General features: G+C 38.3%; 1 protein-coding gene across 2 annotated transcripts in view; it reads left to right on the top strand.

Annotated features, from left to right (window-relative positions):
* The window catches only part of ccdc197 (coiled-coil domain containing 197), a 27901-nt gene extending 10576 nt beyond the window's left edge, over positions 1-17325 (top strand). The window contains exons 3-12 of one of the 2 annotated variants that reach the window (XM_088354609.1): positions 653-876; positions 957-999; positions 2379-2555; positions 2635-2792; positions 2863-2945; positions 4245-4417; positions 10817-10927; positions 13921-14037; positions 14094-14217; positions 14783-17325. In XM_088354609.1, coding sequence (XP_088210735.1) covers positions 653-876; positions 957-999; positions 2379-2555; positions 2635-2792; positions 2863-2945; positions 4245-4417; positions 10817-10927; positions 13921-14037; positions 14094-14217; positions 14783-14853 — 1281 coding nt within the window. In that variant the 3' untranslated portion in view covers positions 14854-17325. Of the gene's footprint in view, positions 1-652; positions 877-956; positions 1000-2378; positions 2556-2634; positions 2793-2862; positions 2946-4244; positions 4418-10816; positions 10928-13920; positions 14038-14093 lie in introns of both variants that reach the window. The other variant, XM_088354610.1, reaches the window with a different exon arrangement.

Below are 17325 nucleotides of genomic sequence, written 5' to 3'. Positions count from 1 at the left end.
GGGAAACTCTAAGTTAGATAAAAATACCAAAAGTTTGCAGATATTATTTATTCTCAGGGTTGGGTAGGGTTACTCTAACTGGATTACTTTCAATTACTTTTGGATTACTCCAATACCAAATATGCTAATAAAAGACAAAAGAAACTAAATATGAATACAATTACTAAATTTTGTGCAGGCTTGGGGAGTAACGGAATGTATAGGACGGCAAAAATGATGTTGGCAAGCTGTTTGGATTTATTTTCATTTTGTTTCTGTCGCATTTTATGTTAGTTTTGCCGGAGATTAAAGAGATCAAAGCCAGGAGAGAAAGCTTACCACGTGTTGTGAGTCATAATTTTATTCATATTAAGTTTCTTTTGTCTTTTATTAGCATATTTGGTATTGGAGAAATCCAAAAGTAATTGAAAGTAATCCAAGTAAAGTAACCCTACCCAACCCTGTTTATTCTAATGGCCTTTTGTTTCTGGGAAAGCTTTATTCACATATGGAGGCATTAAAAAATAGTTTTAATACATAAAAAATGTTTTATTTGTTGACTTAAATCCACACGTGAGCACAGAACAGGAAGTCATTTGCATCCCCGTGCAAAATACAGCACCGCCCCTTGTTTACATTGCTATGACAACCGAGAACCGGACACGTTCCGTAGAACTGGTGTGTGGTGTCCGGGCAACTGTGCGTCTGGCCCGGATCCGAAACCGAGACCGGATCCGAAATCAAGACCGGATCTAAAACTGAGACCAGATCCAAACGTGGACTTGTATTCGACATGATGACCCAATCGCTTCCGTTCCTGGCGGACCAGGAACGCCTCAAACTCAGAGTGGAGAAGAAGACGAGGAACATTTTTATCACTCAGCCTGATGACTGCAAGTAGGCCTGTTCCTTTTTTTCCATATGAATCCCACTCGGTTCACTTTTCACTGTATCGTTTACATTTTTTCCTTTCTCAGGAAAAGAGAAGAAAATGTGAATTATATCCCAATTGTGACTGAGGTGAGAACTTGAAATTAAATGAAACGACAATTAATTGAAAAAAAATATACTGAAAAACAAATATATTACAAGGCATATCTTGCCCACATGGGGGCAGCATATGCCTAGAACTTTAATGTCACTCGTTTCAGACTCCCTTTGCAACGGCAATAATGTATTGTAATCCTTTATTAAAGCAAAACAATAACCTGGCTTTCTTTTTGAATTGGGACATAGTGAATTATTTAGCACCTCTGAGTGGGAAAAAACTTGATCTAAATAATATTTCTTAAAAGAAATACTCGTAGGGGGAGTCATTTGTATTTATTTTAGCTGACATGATTGTCCGTCATCTTGCTGCTAAGGGAACCCCCCATAACCAAAAACCTTGTGAAAGCCCCGGCCAAATAATGTGATGAAATTGTTGTAATTTGTTCCCTTTGACTTTCTGTAGTTTGTATTCTTTTTTGTGCTTTTTCACACTCGTTTTCGGTTGCTTTACACAATACAACGACATGTAGTGGTCGACTATTACACAGTGTCCCTTTAAGAATTGTAATAATCTTTATTGTCATTGATAAAAACGTAGTGAACATTGTTCACAACGAGATTGGATGTGGGACATGTAATAAGTCCCACATCAAGTGGTGTTTATTAGTTTGCAGTTGGACCGCCTTGAGTCTATCAGAACTTGCCAGACCTGGTATAGACCACCAGCTGGTGTGAAGTAGAAAGTTTTGTTTTTGTCATAGCGTGTCCTCCTTGTATAAAAGTGATTACCAGCATTTGTGAGACCTTACTGCCCAGTTCTAGCAAGATCTTCCTCTGTTTGTGAGACTTGGACAGCAAAGTTGGAAAAGAAAATCCAGGCTATGAAGATACAATGCTAAAGAAAAGTTCTAGGCATCAGCTACATAGCCCATGTGACAAACGAAATCATCAGGGGACCCGACGAAGAACCGTTGTCATCTGCACGCAGAAAAAAACTGTAGTTGTATGGCCACGTTAAAAGATCATCAGAACTGGCCAAGACCATTCTCCAATGCTAAGTCTAATGGGGCAAAAGGAGAGGGAGACCGGAAAAGAACTGCACTAACAATATCAAGGAATGGACTAGTGCCAACTTTTCCACGACCCAAACTCAGGCCAGGAACAGACAGCAGTGGAGAAAGTTGTCTAGAATTGCGTCCTCAGTGGTGCCCCGACCATTTATGCAGTTAAGGGATCTGGGAACCGGGAACTATTGTTGTAAATGATTTCCCAGAATAGGCCAAAACAATATTGGTTAAAAGGACTCCACGTAGGTTACGATCTGGTCATTGGATATAAAAAAAACCAAATGTATTTTCTATTTTATTGTGTAGTAAGCGCACCTTTGTGGTATTGTTTTGACATTTTAGTCTCCAAGCAGCATCCTAAAGGTCGGCGTAAACACCTTACAAAAGACTCTGGTTCTGAAGAAACAAGCCGAGTTGGATGAGGTGGATTACATCCTTGCGCTCAAAAGAGAAGAGTTCAAGCAAAGGGTGGAGGAGCTTGCTCAAAGAAAAACTGAGCTGCAAATGAAACATCAGGGGGTACATTTTATACAGACTTAATTAGTGCCTCCAGTTCTTCTGTCATGACCGCTCCCAAATTCTGCTTTCTTTGACACAGACAAAAGAGAAAGTACAGCAATTTGAAAGGTCTGCCAACGATGCTGAAGCGAGACGCGACCTGGCTGTGCAGCAGTACAAGGATATGCAGGAGCACAACCTGATGAAGCAGCATGAGGCGGAGGGGCTGACCAAGCAAATGCGATCACTTCAAGCCAGGTAGGAACCTCCACCTCTGAAGTGATGCTCTACAGACATCAGTGACATTTTCTTTGATTTCAATTGACAGGAGGCTGATTTTAAAGGAAAGACTGTCCAAGTACAAAATCTACGAGGACTTTTTGGTGAAAACGTTGGATTTTCTACCCAACAGTATGTGGATTTTTGCTGTAATGACTATTAATAGGAGTTAAAACAGACTCAAACTCATGGCCTGCGGGACAATTGTGATGTGGCCTGCAACACAATGCTGAGAGAAGAATAAGTGAAAAATTAGCTGTAGCTTCAAATATGTCCACTGGATGTCGCCAAAACCCAGCGCCACTCACACAGCAACTGGAGCAGAATTTTTGTCTTTGTCTCCCCATTTCTCTCTGCCTCTCTTTTCTCTTGTTGCTCTCTCTTTTTCTTTGTTTCTTTTTTGAACTTTCTTTCTCTCTCTCTTTGTTTCTTTTTTCTTTCTCTGTCTCCATCTTTCTCTCTTTCTCTCTCTCTCTCTCTTGCGTCATCTCTTTCCTTTTATCTCCGTCTCAGTCTTTCTCTTTCTCTCTCCCAATTTTTTCCTGGTTTCTTTACCTCTCTCATTTTCTTTAATTTTTTCTTTCTATTTTTCTTTCTCTATTTCTCCCTTTCTCTCTTTCTTTCCCTCTGACTGTCTTTCTCTTTCTCTCTGTCTTTCTTTCTCTCTCCGCTTTCTAACTTTATACGTCTTTTTGTGTCATTCTCTCTCTGTCTCTCTGTCCGTCTCTCTGTCTCTGTGTGTCTCTGTCTCTGCCTCTGCCTCTGCCTCTCGTTGTCTTTGTCTCTCTCTGTCTCTGTATTATTCCCTTTATATTGTGTAAATTATAACCTCATCTTTCTCTTTCTTTCTCTTTACCTTTCTGTGTCTCTCTGGCTCTATCTGACTCACTCACCACTCACCACATGAAAGCGGATGTTAATTAATTTTGTTGGTATTTTTTGGGCATGCCTTGACACTAAACCTAGCTAAAGACACTCCAAATTGTCCCTAGGTGTGAATGAGCGAGTGAGTTGTCCGTCACAGTGTGCCCTGTGATTGGCTGGCAACCAATTTAGGGTGTCCCCTGCCCACTGCCCAAAGATAGCTGGCATGGGCTCCTGCACCCCGCGACCATACTGAGGATAAGGGGTGCAGAAAATGGATGGATGGAAGTGACATACAGATCCACACACACACACATAGTAGTTTTGATATATTAGCTAGATTGAGGTTTTATTAAATTGAATGTGATTGTCATTTAACTTGCTTTTACATTGCTTTAAAATAATTCCAACCGCATGTTACCAACTTAAACAAATGTCTGGTTGTAGTAATATTGCAGCTCCTTGACCTAAGACAAAGAAGAATATTTACTGAGTTCAAATAATGATTCCACTTCTGCAGAAACTGTTACCAAGCACCGTCCATTAACTCGATGCCGCCTCTTAAAGGTCACCGTGAGACCGACTCGGAATGCGCCGCTATGCCCATCATCCGGCGCCACCAGACCCTTCGCTTCACCCACTCCCAATTGCTGAGGCGTTTGGCAAGTGCAGAGGACGAGGTGGAGCTTGCCAGACGACAACTCCATGACATGAATCAAGGGCACAACCTGCACAAATTGGTCAGGAATCACAAAAGCCAAAAATGAACTTTTACACCGGCGGTCGGCAACCACCAGGCCACTGACCGGTACCGGGTCGTGGGTCATTTCGTAACCTGGCCGCACAGATTTTGTGCTTTCACCGTATTTATTCCTGTACAAATGCTTATATTTTTACCCCTTAAAAAAACCTAACATTCCATGTGCATAGAGTGATTGGAGAGTCCACTTTTATCACTGAAACAGAAATCTAAACCAGATCACGGTGTTGAGAGCGCTGAATCCTAGCCACTAGACCTCAAGGGTAGGAGATGACCTAGAAAAAGGAATTCGATTTTATCTCATCATCACACAAAGTTTACTCACGTTGCCAAGTTGTACAACAATTTGTAATGAAGCATTATGGGAAGGAGTTCAGACAAAAACAACGTTGTACAACATGGTTTCACTGTTCATAGATTCCTTAACCACCAGGATCATCGGAGCACCACTTCCTGTGGTGTGTCTTGGGTAACTACACCCTGGCAGCACCCATACCCCTCCATTTCTGGATGGGAAAGAGACTTTGTCATTAAGACGTCGTCCCACGCTCCCTTATTCAAAACCACGTGAACGCACCGCACCGCGAGTGAAGCTAATGAGTGAAGCTAATCTGCTATGGCCACTTGAATGACACAATTTTGGCGTCTATGGGTTTTTGAAAAGAACCTAAAGCACGGAGTCGACGTTGACGTTGATTCGGCGGATAGACAGAGGAGGCCGATCCGCCTGCTTTCCGACATCGGCCATTGTTGACGCTGGCAAACATGGCGGCGCTACTTGTATAGCGACCAACAGTCGGGGAAACTAAGTCCGGCGAAAATAACAACTTGAGACTCAGCGGGCGATCGGGTGATGCGATCAGCGGACGGTGCCGTAAGAGTAACGTGAAGTCTTCAAGATGCCGAGCAGAGATAAGGAACTCGAGGAAATTAAAAAGTCACTCGGCTTTTTAATGGATAAAATGGATATCGTCACCAGACAACAAGACACAATTTTGAGTTTAATGGCTGAAATCAAAGACCTTAAAAACGAAAACATTGAGAAAGAAAAGAGGATTATTGCACTAGAAGGGCGCGTAGCAGATCTGGAACAGTATACCAGGATAAATGACATCATTATCACCGGTCTGGACATCAAACCTCGGACCTATGCCAAGGCTGTGGCAAATACAAATATTGCAACAGATGCTGATGAGGATTCTGCTGAGCAACAGGTCATTGCTTTTATGAGTAAAAAAAGGCATATCCATCAATGCTGAGGACATAGAAGCATGCCACCAATTAACAAGAGGTGACAACCGACCCAAAGCGACCATCGTAAGGTTTGTTAACAGAAAACGGAAACATGAAATCCTTAAGCAAGGAAAAAAACTAAAAGGGACTAATGTTTATTTAAATGAACACTTAAGCAAAAAAAACTCTGACATTGCAAGACAGGCTCGATTTTTGAGGAAAACGAACAAAATACAAGGAACATGGACTTCAAACTGCAGAGTATACATAAAGTTAAACGGCACCCCGGAACAAGCAAAAATATTATGGGTTCGAGAAATGCAGGAGCTGGACAGATTTGCCTGAAGAGTAACAATGGCATCCTGGACTGACAATATGGACACCTTTATTACAGATCACAATAAAAAAATCCATCATAATATATTAGGCCATGATTTACCGGAACTGAGCATTGTTAATCACACTGACTCCAATAATTCAAGATTAGATGACTTCGATCCTGACCACAAATTCATATCAGCTAGCTCAGACAATTGCAAATATTATACTGGAAATGAATACAATACCTTTGTTAAATCTGAAGACAAATTCTCAATAATACACTTTAACAGTAGAAGTATGTACACAAATTTTGATGACATCACTGAATACTTACAACAATTTGAGAACCCGTTTAGTGTTATTGCAGTTTCTGAAACGTGGTTCAGTGAGGGAAGGGGTGTAAATTTTGAATTAAACAACTATAATCTGAACTATGTAAATAGAACAAACAAAATAGGAGGTGGAGTAGCTATATATGTGCACAAAAGATTAAAATCGAAAATATTACAAAACATGTCATTTGTCATTGACGAGTTACTTGAATGTATTACAATAGAAATTATAAATGAAAAAAGGAAAAATATTATAGTCAGTTGTGTGTATAGAACACCGGGCTCAAATCTGGAAACCTTCACAAACTGGGCTGAAAAAACATTTTCAACAATAAGCGCCAAAACACTATTCATTTGTGGAGATTTCAACATCGATCTAATGAATCCAAACAAACATAAAAACATTGATGACTATATTAATATGATGTACAGTATGAGTTTGTACCCAACTATATTAAGGCCTAGTAGATTCACTTCACACAGTGCAACACTCATTGACAATATATTTACAAATAATATGGAATTTACAAACGTCAGCGGGTTAATGGTTTGTGATATTTCTGATCACCTACCAGTATTTACAGTGTATGATGAAAAGGTTACTAGACAAGAATCAATTAAGGATTATGTTTACAAACGAGTTAGAACTGAAGCGACTATTACATCACTGTATGATGACTTAGTTAAACAAAACTGGAATGATATATATGGTACAGATGATGTGGATTGTGCGTTTGACATATTTTTGGAAATATTCACCAACAAGTACAACAAAAATTGCCCAATGAGACAAATTAATATTAAGAATAAATCTGTAAACCATCCATGGATAACTAAGGGTTTACATAATGCTTGTAAGAAAAAAAACTACTTATATAGAAAATTTATTAAACTAAGAACTAAGGAAGCCGAAACCCGGTATTAAACGTATAAAAACAAATTGACAGGAATATTAAGAGCAAGCAAGAAATTATACTATACCAATTTATTACATCATAACAAAAGTAATATTAAAGGTATTTGGGATATATTAAATAGTATAATAAAAGGAAAGAATGTAAGCAATGCATATCCAAACTATTTTATTGATAAGAACAGTGAAAATTATAATTTAAATCAAGTTGTGGAGAATTTTAATAGTTATTTTGTAAATGTTGGACCAGAGCTCGCTGCAAATATCCCAGAGTGCAGTGGTAAACAATTTGAGTCACTGATAAAAATGAACTCCAAGACCATGTTTTTATCCGGGGTTACGGAATCAGAAATCTTAGACGTGGTTAACAACTGTAAAAACAAAACGTCTATGGATTGTTTTGACATCGATATGGTACTAATTAAGCAAATTATAAACAGCATTGTGAAACCATTGACCTACATCTGTAATCTATCATTTCTAACAGGCACATTTCCAAATCAAATGAAAATAGCAAAAGTTATACCAATATACAAAAATGGGAACAAGCACATTTTTACAAACTATAGACCGGTATCTCTGCTTCCTCAGTTCTCTAAAATATTAGAGAGACTTTACAATAATAGACTAGAACAATTTGTAGATAAACATAAATTGATTAATTAAAGTCAATATGGTTTTAGAGCAAACAGATCAGCAACAATGGCAATTATTGATGCAGTAGAAGAAATCACCCACAGTATAGAAAAGAAGAGATACGCAGTCGGGGTATTTATTGACTTAAAAAAAGCATTTGATACCATTAATCATAATATACTATTAAAAAAAATGGAAAGATATGGCATCAGGGGAGTGGCTTTGAAATGGATTCAAAGTTATTTGACGGGGAGGAAGCAATATGTAAAAATGGAAGAGTTTTCATCTGAATATTTGGACATCTGTTGTGGAGTACCACAGGGTTCTATCCTGGGACCAAAGCTATTTAATTTATATATTAACGATATTTTTAATGTTTCAAAACTATTGAAAATAGTAGTATTTGCAGACGACACTAACATTTTCTATTCAAATGATAACTATATGGATTTGGTAACCTGTATTAATCGTGAACTAATTAACCTAAAAGTATGGATGGATATAAATAAATTATCTTTAAATTTAAATAAAACCAAAGTAATATTCTTTGGTAATCGTAAGGCAAATCAAGATTTAGAAGTAAAAATGGATGGTGATAGACATTGTATCAGAAATTAAGTTTTTAGGGGTCATAATAGACAATAAATTAAGTTGGAAAACACACATCAGACACATACAAACAAAGGTATCTAAAAGCATTTCAATAATTAATAAAACCAAAGTTCTTTTACATTATAATGCATTGTATTTATTATATTGTTCTCTAGTTCTGCCATATTTAACCTATGGTGCAGAAGTCTGGGGCAATAATTACAAAAGTTCACTACAGCCCCTTTTTATCCTTCAAAAACGTGCAATAAGAACCATACACAGGGTAGGATATCGGGATCATACCAATATTTTATTCATGCAGTCCAATTTATTGAAATTGGATGATTTAATAAAATGTTTCACTTCACAACTGTTATTTAAGGTCAACAAAAACATAGTGCCAGAAAACATACAAAGATTATTCACTCGGAAAGAGGGAAATTATAACTTGAGGGGCTGTGGTGAATTCAAAATCCCAAAGGTGAGAACCGCCAGGAGAAGTATGTGTGTGTCTGTGTGTGGAGTCAGACTTTGGAATAATTTGCAAAATGAAATCAAACAATGTCCAAATATACATGTGTTCAAATTTAAATATAAAAAAGCATTACTGGCGAAACACAGAGATGAAGAAAATGGGATATGAGGGAGACTGGAAATACTGCACTTCAAACTATGGCTAACTTGTTGTTATTGTTCTATTATCACATCAGAACTGTTATAAGTATTGTGTTTATTTTTATTGATATTATCACTGGTGCCGCAGTGACATTATGCGCATTATGACGTTGAGGGATGGGTATTGCGAAGATTAGTGTATAAAATATGTGATTATTGTAACTATTATAATTATTGATATCTGACCTATTTAATAAGTATATCCATGAGATTTTGTTGTATTGGACATAAGAGGAGCTATATATAAAATGTGTTTTATAGGGAAGATAAAGGGGTAGGAAAAATAAGCATCTGCTTCTGACTACCCCTTTTCGAACATGTGTGACATTATTTCGTTGTTGATTCATTGTTTTTGTCCTGTTTTTATTTTTATGTTCGAAATAAAGTTTTTATTCATTCATTTCTTTAGGTAGTGGTTTGCTGCCCCACATGAAACATAAACTACTGGTTTCCATGGATACCAGTAACAGGAGAAACATCCTAATGTCAGAACCCGAATAGACGGTGGACCCAAACGTGTAACGTTTTCACACTTTATTTTACGGAAACTGGGCAGTCATGCAGCAATTCAGCGATAGCTGGGCAGAAGAAGTGGGGCAGAGAAGTCGGGCGTGGGAAAACAGGAAGCCAGGGGCAGACGAGATCGATACCAGATACAGAATACATGAGCAAGATACTGTACAGGACGGAACTGATACCGGACACAGGATGAACGAGCAAGATACGGGACAGACGGGATCGATACCAGATACTGGATACATGAGCAGGATACCGGACAGGACGGGACAGACGGGATCGATACCGGATGCAGGATACACGAGCAAGATACCGGACAGGACAGATGGGATCGATACCGGATACTGGATACACGAGCAAGATACTGGACAGGACAGGACAGACGGAATCGATACCGGATACTGGATACACGAGCAGGATACTGGACAGGGTCAAAAAAACTTGCCTTGCAAGTGCAGAGGTTCGTTGACGGACTGACAAGGAGTGAATGAGAGCACTGATTTCAAATAGGAGGAGAGCCAATCAGGTAACGAGCGGCAGCTGGCGCCAAATGAGGGGGCACAGGTGAGGGTAATGGGCAATCGTGACACCTAATCTGACTCAGATGCAGCACCTTCATCATCTAGTTGCCATAGTTTTTTTTAGTGTGAAGCGTCTCCTGCACTCCAGAGGTTAGCTGTGACAGTACTGATACTGGATATCACTGGGGAAAAACTATTGTGTTCCAAAATTTCTTTGTCTGGTAAGGGACTTTTCTTTTCATATATTGCATCTAGATTCAAATGAATTAAGAATTCAAAAGAATAAATAATTAGACGGATTTAAAAATGAAATGGTATAAACAAGTTACAACAAGGTACATAATTACATAAATAAATAGTTCAATAAAATGGTTTTACATTACCGAAAGTTAAAAAAGTGTGATGAGATTATGTGTAATGCCTTTTTTATGTCATTTATATCCGTAGAAGGCTAGTGAATACACAGTTTATTATAATAATCATTATTATTATCGTTATCATTATTATTCACGTTATTATTGGGCTGGGCCTCGAGAATATCGTCAAACATTAAACCGTTCCGTGGTACAGAAAAGGTTGCCGACCACTGCTTTCCACTATCAACGTATCTTGACCTGTCTTTTTTGTTCCCTTTTGCTTAGCTTGCCAGTAAAGAACTGTATGAACTTCAGAGGCAGCTGGAAAACCTGAAAGAAAAGAACAAGCGAGAAGAGCACAAGCTGCTAGAGGAAAAAGGACTGTCCAGAAAGAAGGTCTTTACTCACTCAAACAAAATCTCCACAATGACACTTTTCCGGTGCGAGGAGGTTTAGTGTTAATTCGCATAAAGTACTAAAAAGTAAAATAAAAGAATAGTGAGAAGTATGCAAAAGTAATAAGAAGTACAGGATGAAAAAGTACCAAAAGTTACAGTGCTTTCTATCTATCTATCTATCTATCTATCTATCTATCTATCTATCTATCTATCTATCTATCTATCTATCTATCTATCTATCTATCTATCTATCTATCTAGTTCATATCCCTCAAGAGGGGTGACCGTCAGCAAGACAAACACATACAATAACAAAGAAAATAAAAAAGGGAAAAATAGCAAAAACACACACAAAAGTTTTGGACCATGGCAAACCCAAATGCCCAAACACCCAAACAAGTTAGGCACCTCAGCACCTAAGTTGGTCATACTTTCGTCCCTCCAGATGAAACAGGACACAAGAAAGCGGCCATGTCACTCGGGTCAAGGTGACACAGCACACTCTTCTGTTCAACATCAGTTCCCGACAGTTATGACTGGTTTACCCCTGCCGCATCATACAGGTGCCCTGACCATCCCTTAGAACGTGTCCAAACATCCCACTATCCTTTTACAACACCTCTCCACTCATTCCTATCACCAACAAAAGCTCTAGCTTCTCTAGATCACAGGTGTCACACAGGCGCCCCGCGGGCCAGATCAGGCCCACTAAGGGATTGAATCCGGCCCGCAGGACAACACTCAGAGAAGCGCAAGAGAGAAACAAGCTGCAGGTTGAAATATGTCAACTTGATGTTGCCAAAGCCAGGTGCCTCTCACAAAGACACTGTACTTGTATTTCTATCTCTCTCTTTCTTTTCCATCCCTTTTCTCCCACTCTCTCTCTGTCTCTTTCCCTCTCTGTGTCTCTCTTTTTCTCTTCCTTTGTTGCTCTTTGTCTCTTTCTCACTCTGTGTCTTTTAACCTCTTTTGCTCCAACTTTTCTCTCTCTTTCCCTCTCTCTCTTCCTACCCTCGCGCTTTCTTTTCTCTTTTCTCTCCTTCTGTCTTTCTATTTCTCTTTGGATTTCTTTCTTCCTCTCCCTTTCTTTTCCCCCTCTCTCTTACGCCTTTTTATCTTTTGTTTCTCCTATATTCTCTCTCTCTCTCTTTTTCTTTCTTTGTCCCGTCTCTCTCCTTTTCCCTCCCCCTTTCTCTTATTTCTTTATCTCTCCTTTTCTTTCTCTTTAATCTACTAGTCCGGCCCCCGACAGAATGTTTGTTCTATCGTGTGGCCCCCGAGTTAAAATGAGTTTGACACCCCTGCTCTAGATCATCCAAATGGTTCTATAAACAAATGCCTTTTAGAGTGACACAATGGCTTTTTAATGTTGTGCGAGAATTTTGGACCTTGAAGTTGTGGATTTTCCTGGGATAATGAATGTCTGCCCTCTCGATGAAGAACTTGTCATGATTACTCATTGCCCTCACCTGTGCCCGCTCGTTTGGCGCCAGCTGCTGCATGTGGCCTGATTGATTCCCCTCCTATAATAGGGATTTACATTTCACTATATCTTCGAATTATAAACATGTTGGATTTTATAATAGAATAGAAGAGAATATACCTTTTATTGTCATTGTTACAAAATGGGTTGAACATATTGTACCTGCTGAGGTACCGAGAGCAGACAATGTCCTCCAGACTGGGTAGAGAGCAACCAACGATTCTCTGGGCTGTGTTGATGATAAAAGTGTGTTGTATGTTCTTTACACCAGCATTATGCACAATCGTAATAGCTTTCTTATGTAATCAATTAAGCTTTTCTATATTTCTCTTATATGTATTTCCCAAAATCTCGACACAACAACTTAAATAAGGCAAAATGAATGAACTATACATTATATGAAGGCAGTGTTCTCGTTTGCCCGCGTCCCTGCTTCCTGGACGCATCATTTTTGCTGGGGACGCATAGTGTCAAATCAACGTGCGTCCCCAGGACGCAACTTTTTTGACACAAAATTGTCATTATTATCCGATTACTTTTTTAACAAAGATTTAGCGCACTCCAAACTTTTCGTCAGGCAGATCCGCCATTGTTGTTTTGGTCTCGCGGTTCGAGTTTTCGTCCGCACGCCGATCTTGGCAAACGAGATCTCGTTGCTTCGAAATTACGTCATTGTTGTGGTGGTTGTCGTCGAGGGAAGGTGAAGGTTAAGTATGCCTCCGAAAAACAGTTAGGATTAGGTGCAAATCAACACAAAATTTGTAATTTCTTCAGTGTCAGTAAGAAGTCGTAACATAATGCAGAAAGTGATAACAACGGCAATAATTCCGGCATGAAAAAAACGGCGGAGAAATTCTTCGGAAGATCGCGAAGACAAGGAAAAAACGTGTAATGAAGCGAACGATTCGACGAAAGAAAATAAACAAGAATACTCCTAGCAAGAAAAGGACTTTTCTGCCAAAATGGACTAAATTATATTCCTGGTGACGCTATGAGGAGGATGAAAATGGATTGGACTTTGAGAAGGCATTACAACTGTGGCGTGACAGCAAACCACGAAGAATATATGAACTGAAAAATCTGAAGTGAAAACTGCTGAATTAACAATTAACTGTAATGATTAAAAGTTGCTGAATATATAGATGAATATTTCAGCAATGTTATTTTGTATAATGTACAATATTGTGAACTGAAAAATCTGAAGTGATAACTTCTTTGTATTACCAATTAACTGTGATGATTCAAACTGAATGAAAATATAGATTAATATAATTATTTCAGCAGTATTATTTTGTATTATTTACAATATTGTTGTGAACTGAAAAATCTTGAAGTGATAACTGATTTGTATTACCAATTAACTGTGATGATTAAAACTGAATGAATATATATATTTATATTATATGTTTGTCGCCGATTTACAATTTCAACCCCGATAACACTAAATTTTGGGGACCCATAGATCTCTGTTGGGATCCATAGATTTTTGAGCATTTTTTTAAATTTTAGGCTGAAGAAATAGGAAGCTTAAACATGGCCATCAGCAACCTCGCAGAGCAGTGCTACTTGCCGGCTTACGGGACTCTGGAATACATGAGTGCCTCCTTAATGATGGACATGGTGAAGGTAAGGAACTGTTTGAGTAGGTCTTGTCCAACTGCACAATAAAAAACTTTATTCAGGAGTACCTGATGGATAAGGCGGACACGGAGAAGCGGGCAAGGAAACTGATGGAGTGCGGATCCCAAACGACATCTAAAACTTTAATGGATGTGAAAGCGAAGGCCTCCATGAGCAGCTTCGGAAGTAAAACTCAACTCAAAAGTCAGAGTAAAGTCAGCAGGACGAGCGAGTGATCTGCTTCAGGTTGACAGATTGAATTGAATTAAATTGGAGTTTGCATGTTCTCCCCGTGCTTGCCTGGGTTTCCTCCGGGCACTCCAGTTACCTCCCACATTCCAAAAACATGCATGTCAGGTTGATTGGCCGATTAAAAATTGTCCCTAAGTGTGAATATGCGAGTGAGTTGTCCGTCTCTGTGTGCCCTGCGACTGGCTGGCAACCAGTTCAGAGTGTCCCCTGCCCGCAGCCTGAAGATAGCTGGGATGGGCTCCAGCACCCTCGCGACCCTACTGAGGATAAGCGGTGCAGATAATGGATGGATGGATGGATGGATGGATGAATTAATTAAATGGAGATCCATATGTTGACATAAATAAATTCCTACAAATATATGTTTGTTTATATAAGGGTTGGGTGGGGTTACTTTAACTTGATTACTTTCAATTACTTTTGGATTACTCCAATACCAAATATGCTAATAAAAGACAAAAGGAACTAAATATGAATACAATTACTAAATTTTGTGCAGGCTTGGGGAGTAACGGAATACATGGAACGGCAAAAATGATGTTGGCAAGCTGTTTGGATTTATTTTCATAGTGTTTCTGTCGCATCAAAGCCAGGAGAGAAAGCTTACCACGTGTTGTGAGTCATCATTTTATTCAATTTAATCAAGTAACGCTACCCAACCCTGAACATAAATATGATATATTCATTTATGGAGTCTGTCATTTATTTAATTTGGTATTTATTTGTTGGATGTTGGATGGAGGAAGGAAGAGACAAACAGATGAACATGCTCACTGATAGGGAAGCATTAGCTCAGGAGGTAGAGCGCTCGTTTTGGGATAAAGAGGTCGCAGGTTCGATTCCCGGTTTCTCTGTCTTACATGTCGGACAAGTCACTGAACACCCCCAGCAGCAGGTAGTTGCCTTGCATGGCTGACACTGCTATCAGTTAGTGTGTTAAAGGGAAAAGTGTGAAGCACATTGTAAAGTGCTTTGGGAGGTCCTCATTGACTTGAAAAGAGCTATATAGATGCAGACCGTTTGTGTATTTTGTTATTCAAATAATGGAACAGGAGAAACTGGCTGAGCTTTGGACGATTCATTCATGACCGATCAACAAATAGGTGAAAAGCTCAACTAGTTTTAATTGCTCCGTCATTTAGATAATATTTTGGTGTGACATATGAAAAAAAATGCCAAAATAAAATTACAAAATACACAAAAAAAATCACAAAGAACACGAGAGAGAGGAAATAAAAAGGCAAAATACGCGTCAAAAATGTATGAATGAAATATATTTCATGTTGACAATGTCCATGTATTGTTTGTTATTGTAACATCCGCTGCAGCCTGGTCATCCTCATGTGCAGTCCCTTCTCAAGGTTTCTTCATTTTCCTCATGTTGAGGTTTTTGAGTTTTTCCGTGCCGTCATGTAGGTTTTAGATCAGGGGATGGTGTCATAATAGTCTGTGGTCCGTGCAGCCCTTTGAGACTCTTTGTAATTAAGGGATATACAAATAAACATGACTTGACTTGACATGACAGAATTATTGCAGAAATAAATGTCAAAATACATGCCAAAAAAATGACATAATGAATCACAAAATACACGGCAAAATATGTTACAAAATGAATGACAAGTATACATAACAAAATACACAACTAAATGTACAGAAAAATACATAACGAAAGAAATAATGAAGTAAATGACAAACCTATAAGTGCACGACAAAATACATGACCGAATACACAATTAAATACATGACTAAAAAATCACAATGCACAAATAAATGAATAAATTGCATGTAAGTCTTTTATATATAGGCATTAGGTGATTTATTTACATATTCTTTGGTTGTATCGCATATATTTGTAGGTATTTATTTACCGGTATATATTTATTACGTATGGCAGGATTCACCCTCCAAAACAAAGAAAAAAATTGACGGAGCAAAAGCTGATGACTGTGGATGTGACCTAAACAAATGTGAGAATTTTAAGCATGTGGAGATATTTCACTGTTCTATAAAACCATCAAATGTGAAGAAACGCTTCCATATCGTGAGAGGTTTTCTTATTTCTGATAAATACACATTGCTTCTTCCTTGTACGTCAAAACGATAATAGCGCTGCATAAATTGACTTTGCGTCTTGTAGAAACTCTGTATGTGAATTTATAACCTTATTGTTGTGAAGGTTACTTGTGAAAAAAAAATCTGATATTTTCCCTGACGAGGCAAAAGCTGATGAATGTGGACTTGTCCGATTTTTAGGACAGTCAGTGTAGCACCAACAAAAATCATTTTTGTGTAAAATAATAATCCTCCCCGTTCGTTTTCCATTTTCAAACATTTTTGAAAAAGCTTCAAAGAGCCACTAGGCAGCGCTGTAGAGCTGCAAGCCGTACGTTGATTTCTCTATCATTTCTCTTATAAAAACTGTGTCTTCTGTGTTAGGGTGAATCTGAAATGCAAGTATTTAACAGTAAAAAAAAGTGATTTTTGTTTTTACATATAATTCTCTCTCCTAAGTATTTTGTTTCCTGAATGACTTATTGTGAAGAATATATACATTATTTAAAAGACAGGACCAAGATAAAGTACAGATTTTCCTGGTCAGCCCGTTTTTTTTTTCTTTTTTCTCAGTTGTTGTATTAAGGTGTTGATTCTGAAGTCATTGTAACTCTGTATTTCCAACAAACCACTACCCCCACCCCTCCTCAAAAGATAATAAATAAATAAAGCAATTATCCAAAAACATTTCATGAATGAACTTTCTTTTTTACCACTAGGGGGCTCTGGATGATACGCGTAGTCCATTTAAAAAAACATTAAAAATGACTGGTGTTAAAAATGCATTTTCAAACGTGGTGTGTTTTGTAATAAAATGTTTTTGTTTTATTTTTATTTTTTACTTTTTTAAATTTTATTGTTATTATTATGGTCTACTAGCGATCCCAAGAGCCAAGAAGAGAACCGCAGGTTCGAGAGTGTTCTCCGTTTGGGGACTGATGTTGTGGAATGTTCTTCCCCTGAGATTCGATCTGCAACCTCAGTGGAACT

This window comes from Urocampus carinirostris, chromosome 15 (genome assembly GCF_059441175.1).
Source record: "Urocampus carinirostris isolate Australia breed hairy pipefish chromosome 15, RoL_Ucar_1.0, whole genome shotgun sequence".
Taxonomy (NCBI): domain Eukaryota; kingdom Metazoa; phylum Chordata; class Actinopteri; order Syngnathiformes; family Syngnathidae; genus Urocampus; species Urocampus carinirostris.
This window is presented reverse-complemented; position numbering and strand designations above follow the sequence as displayed.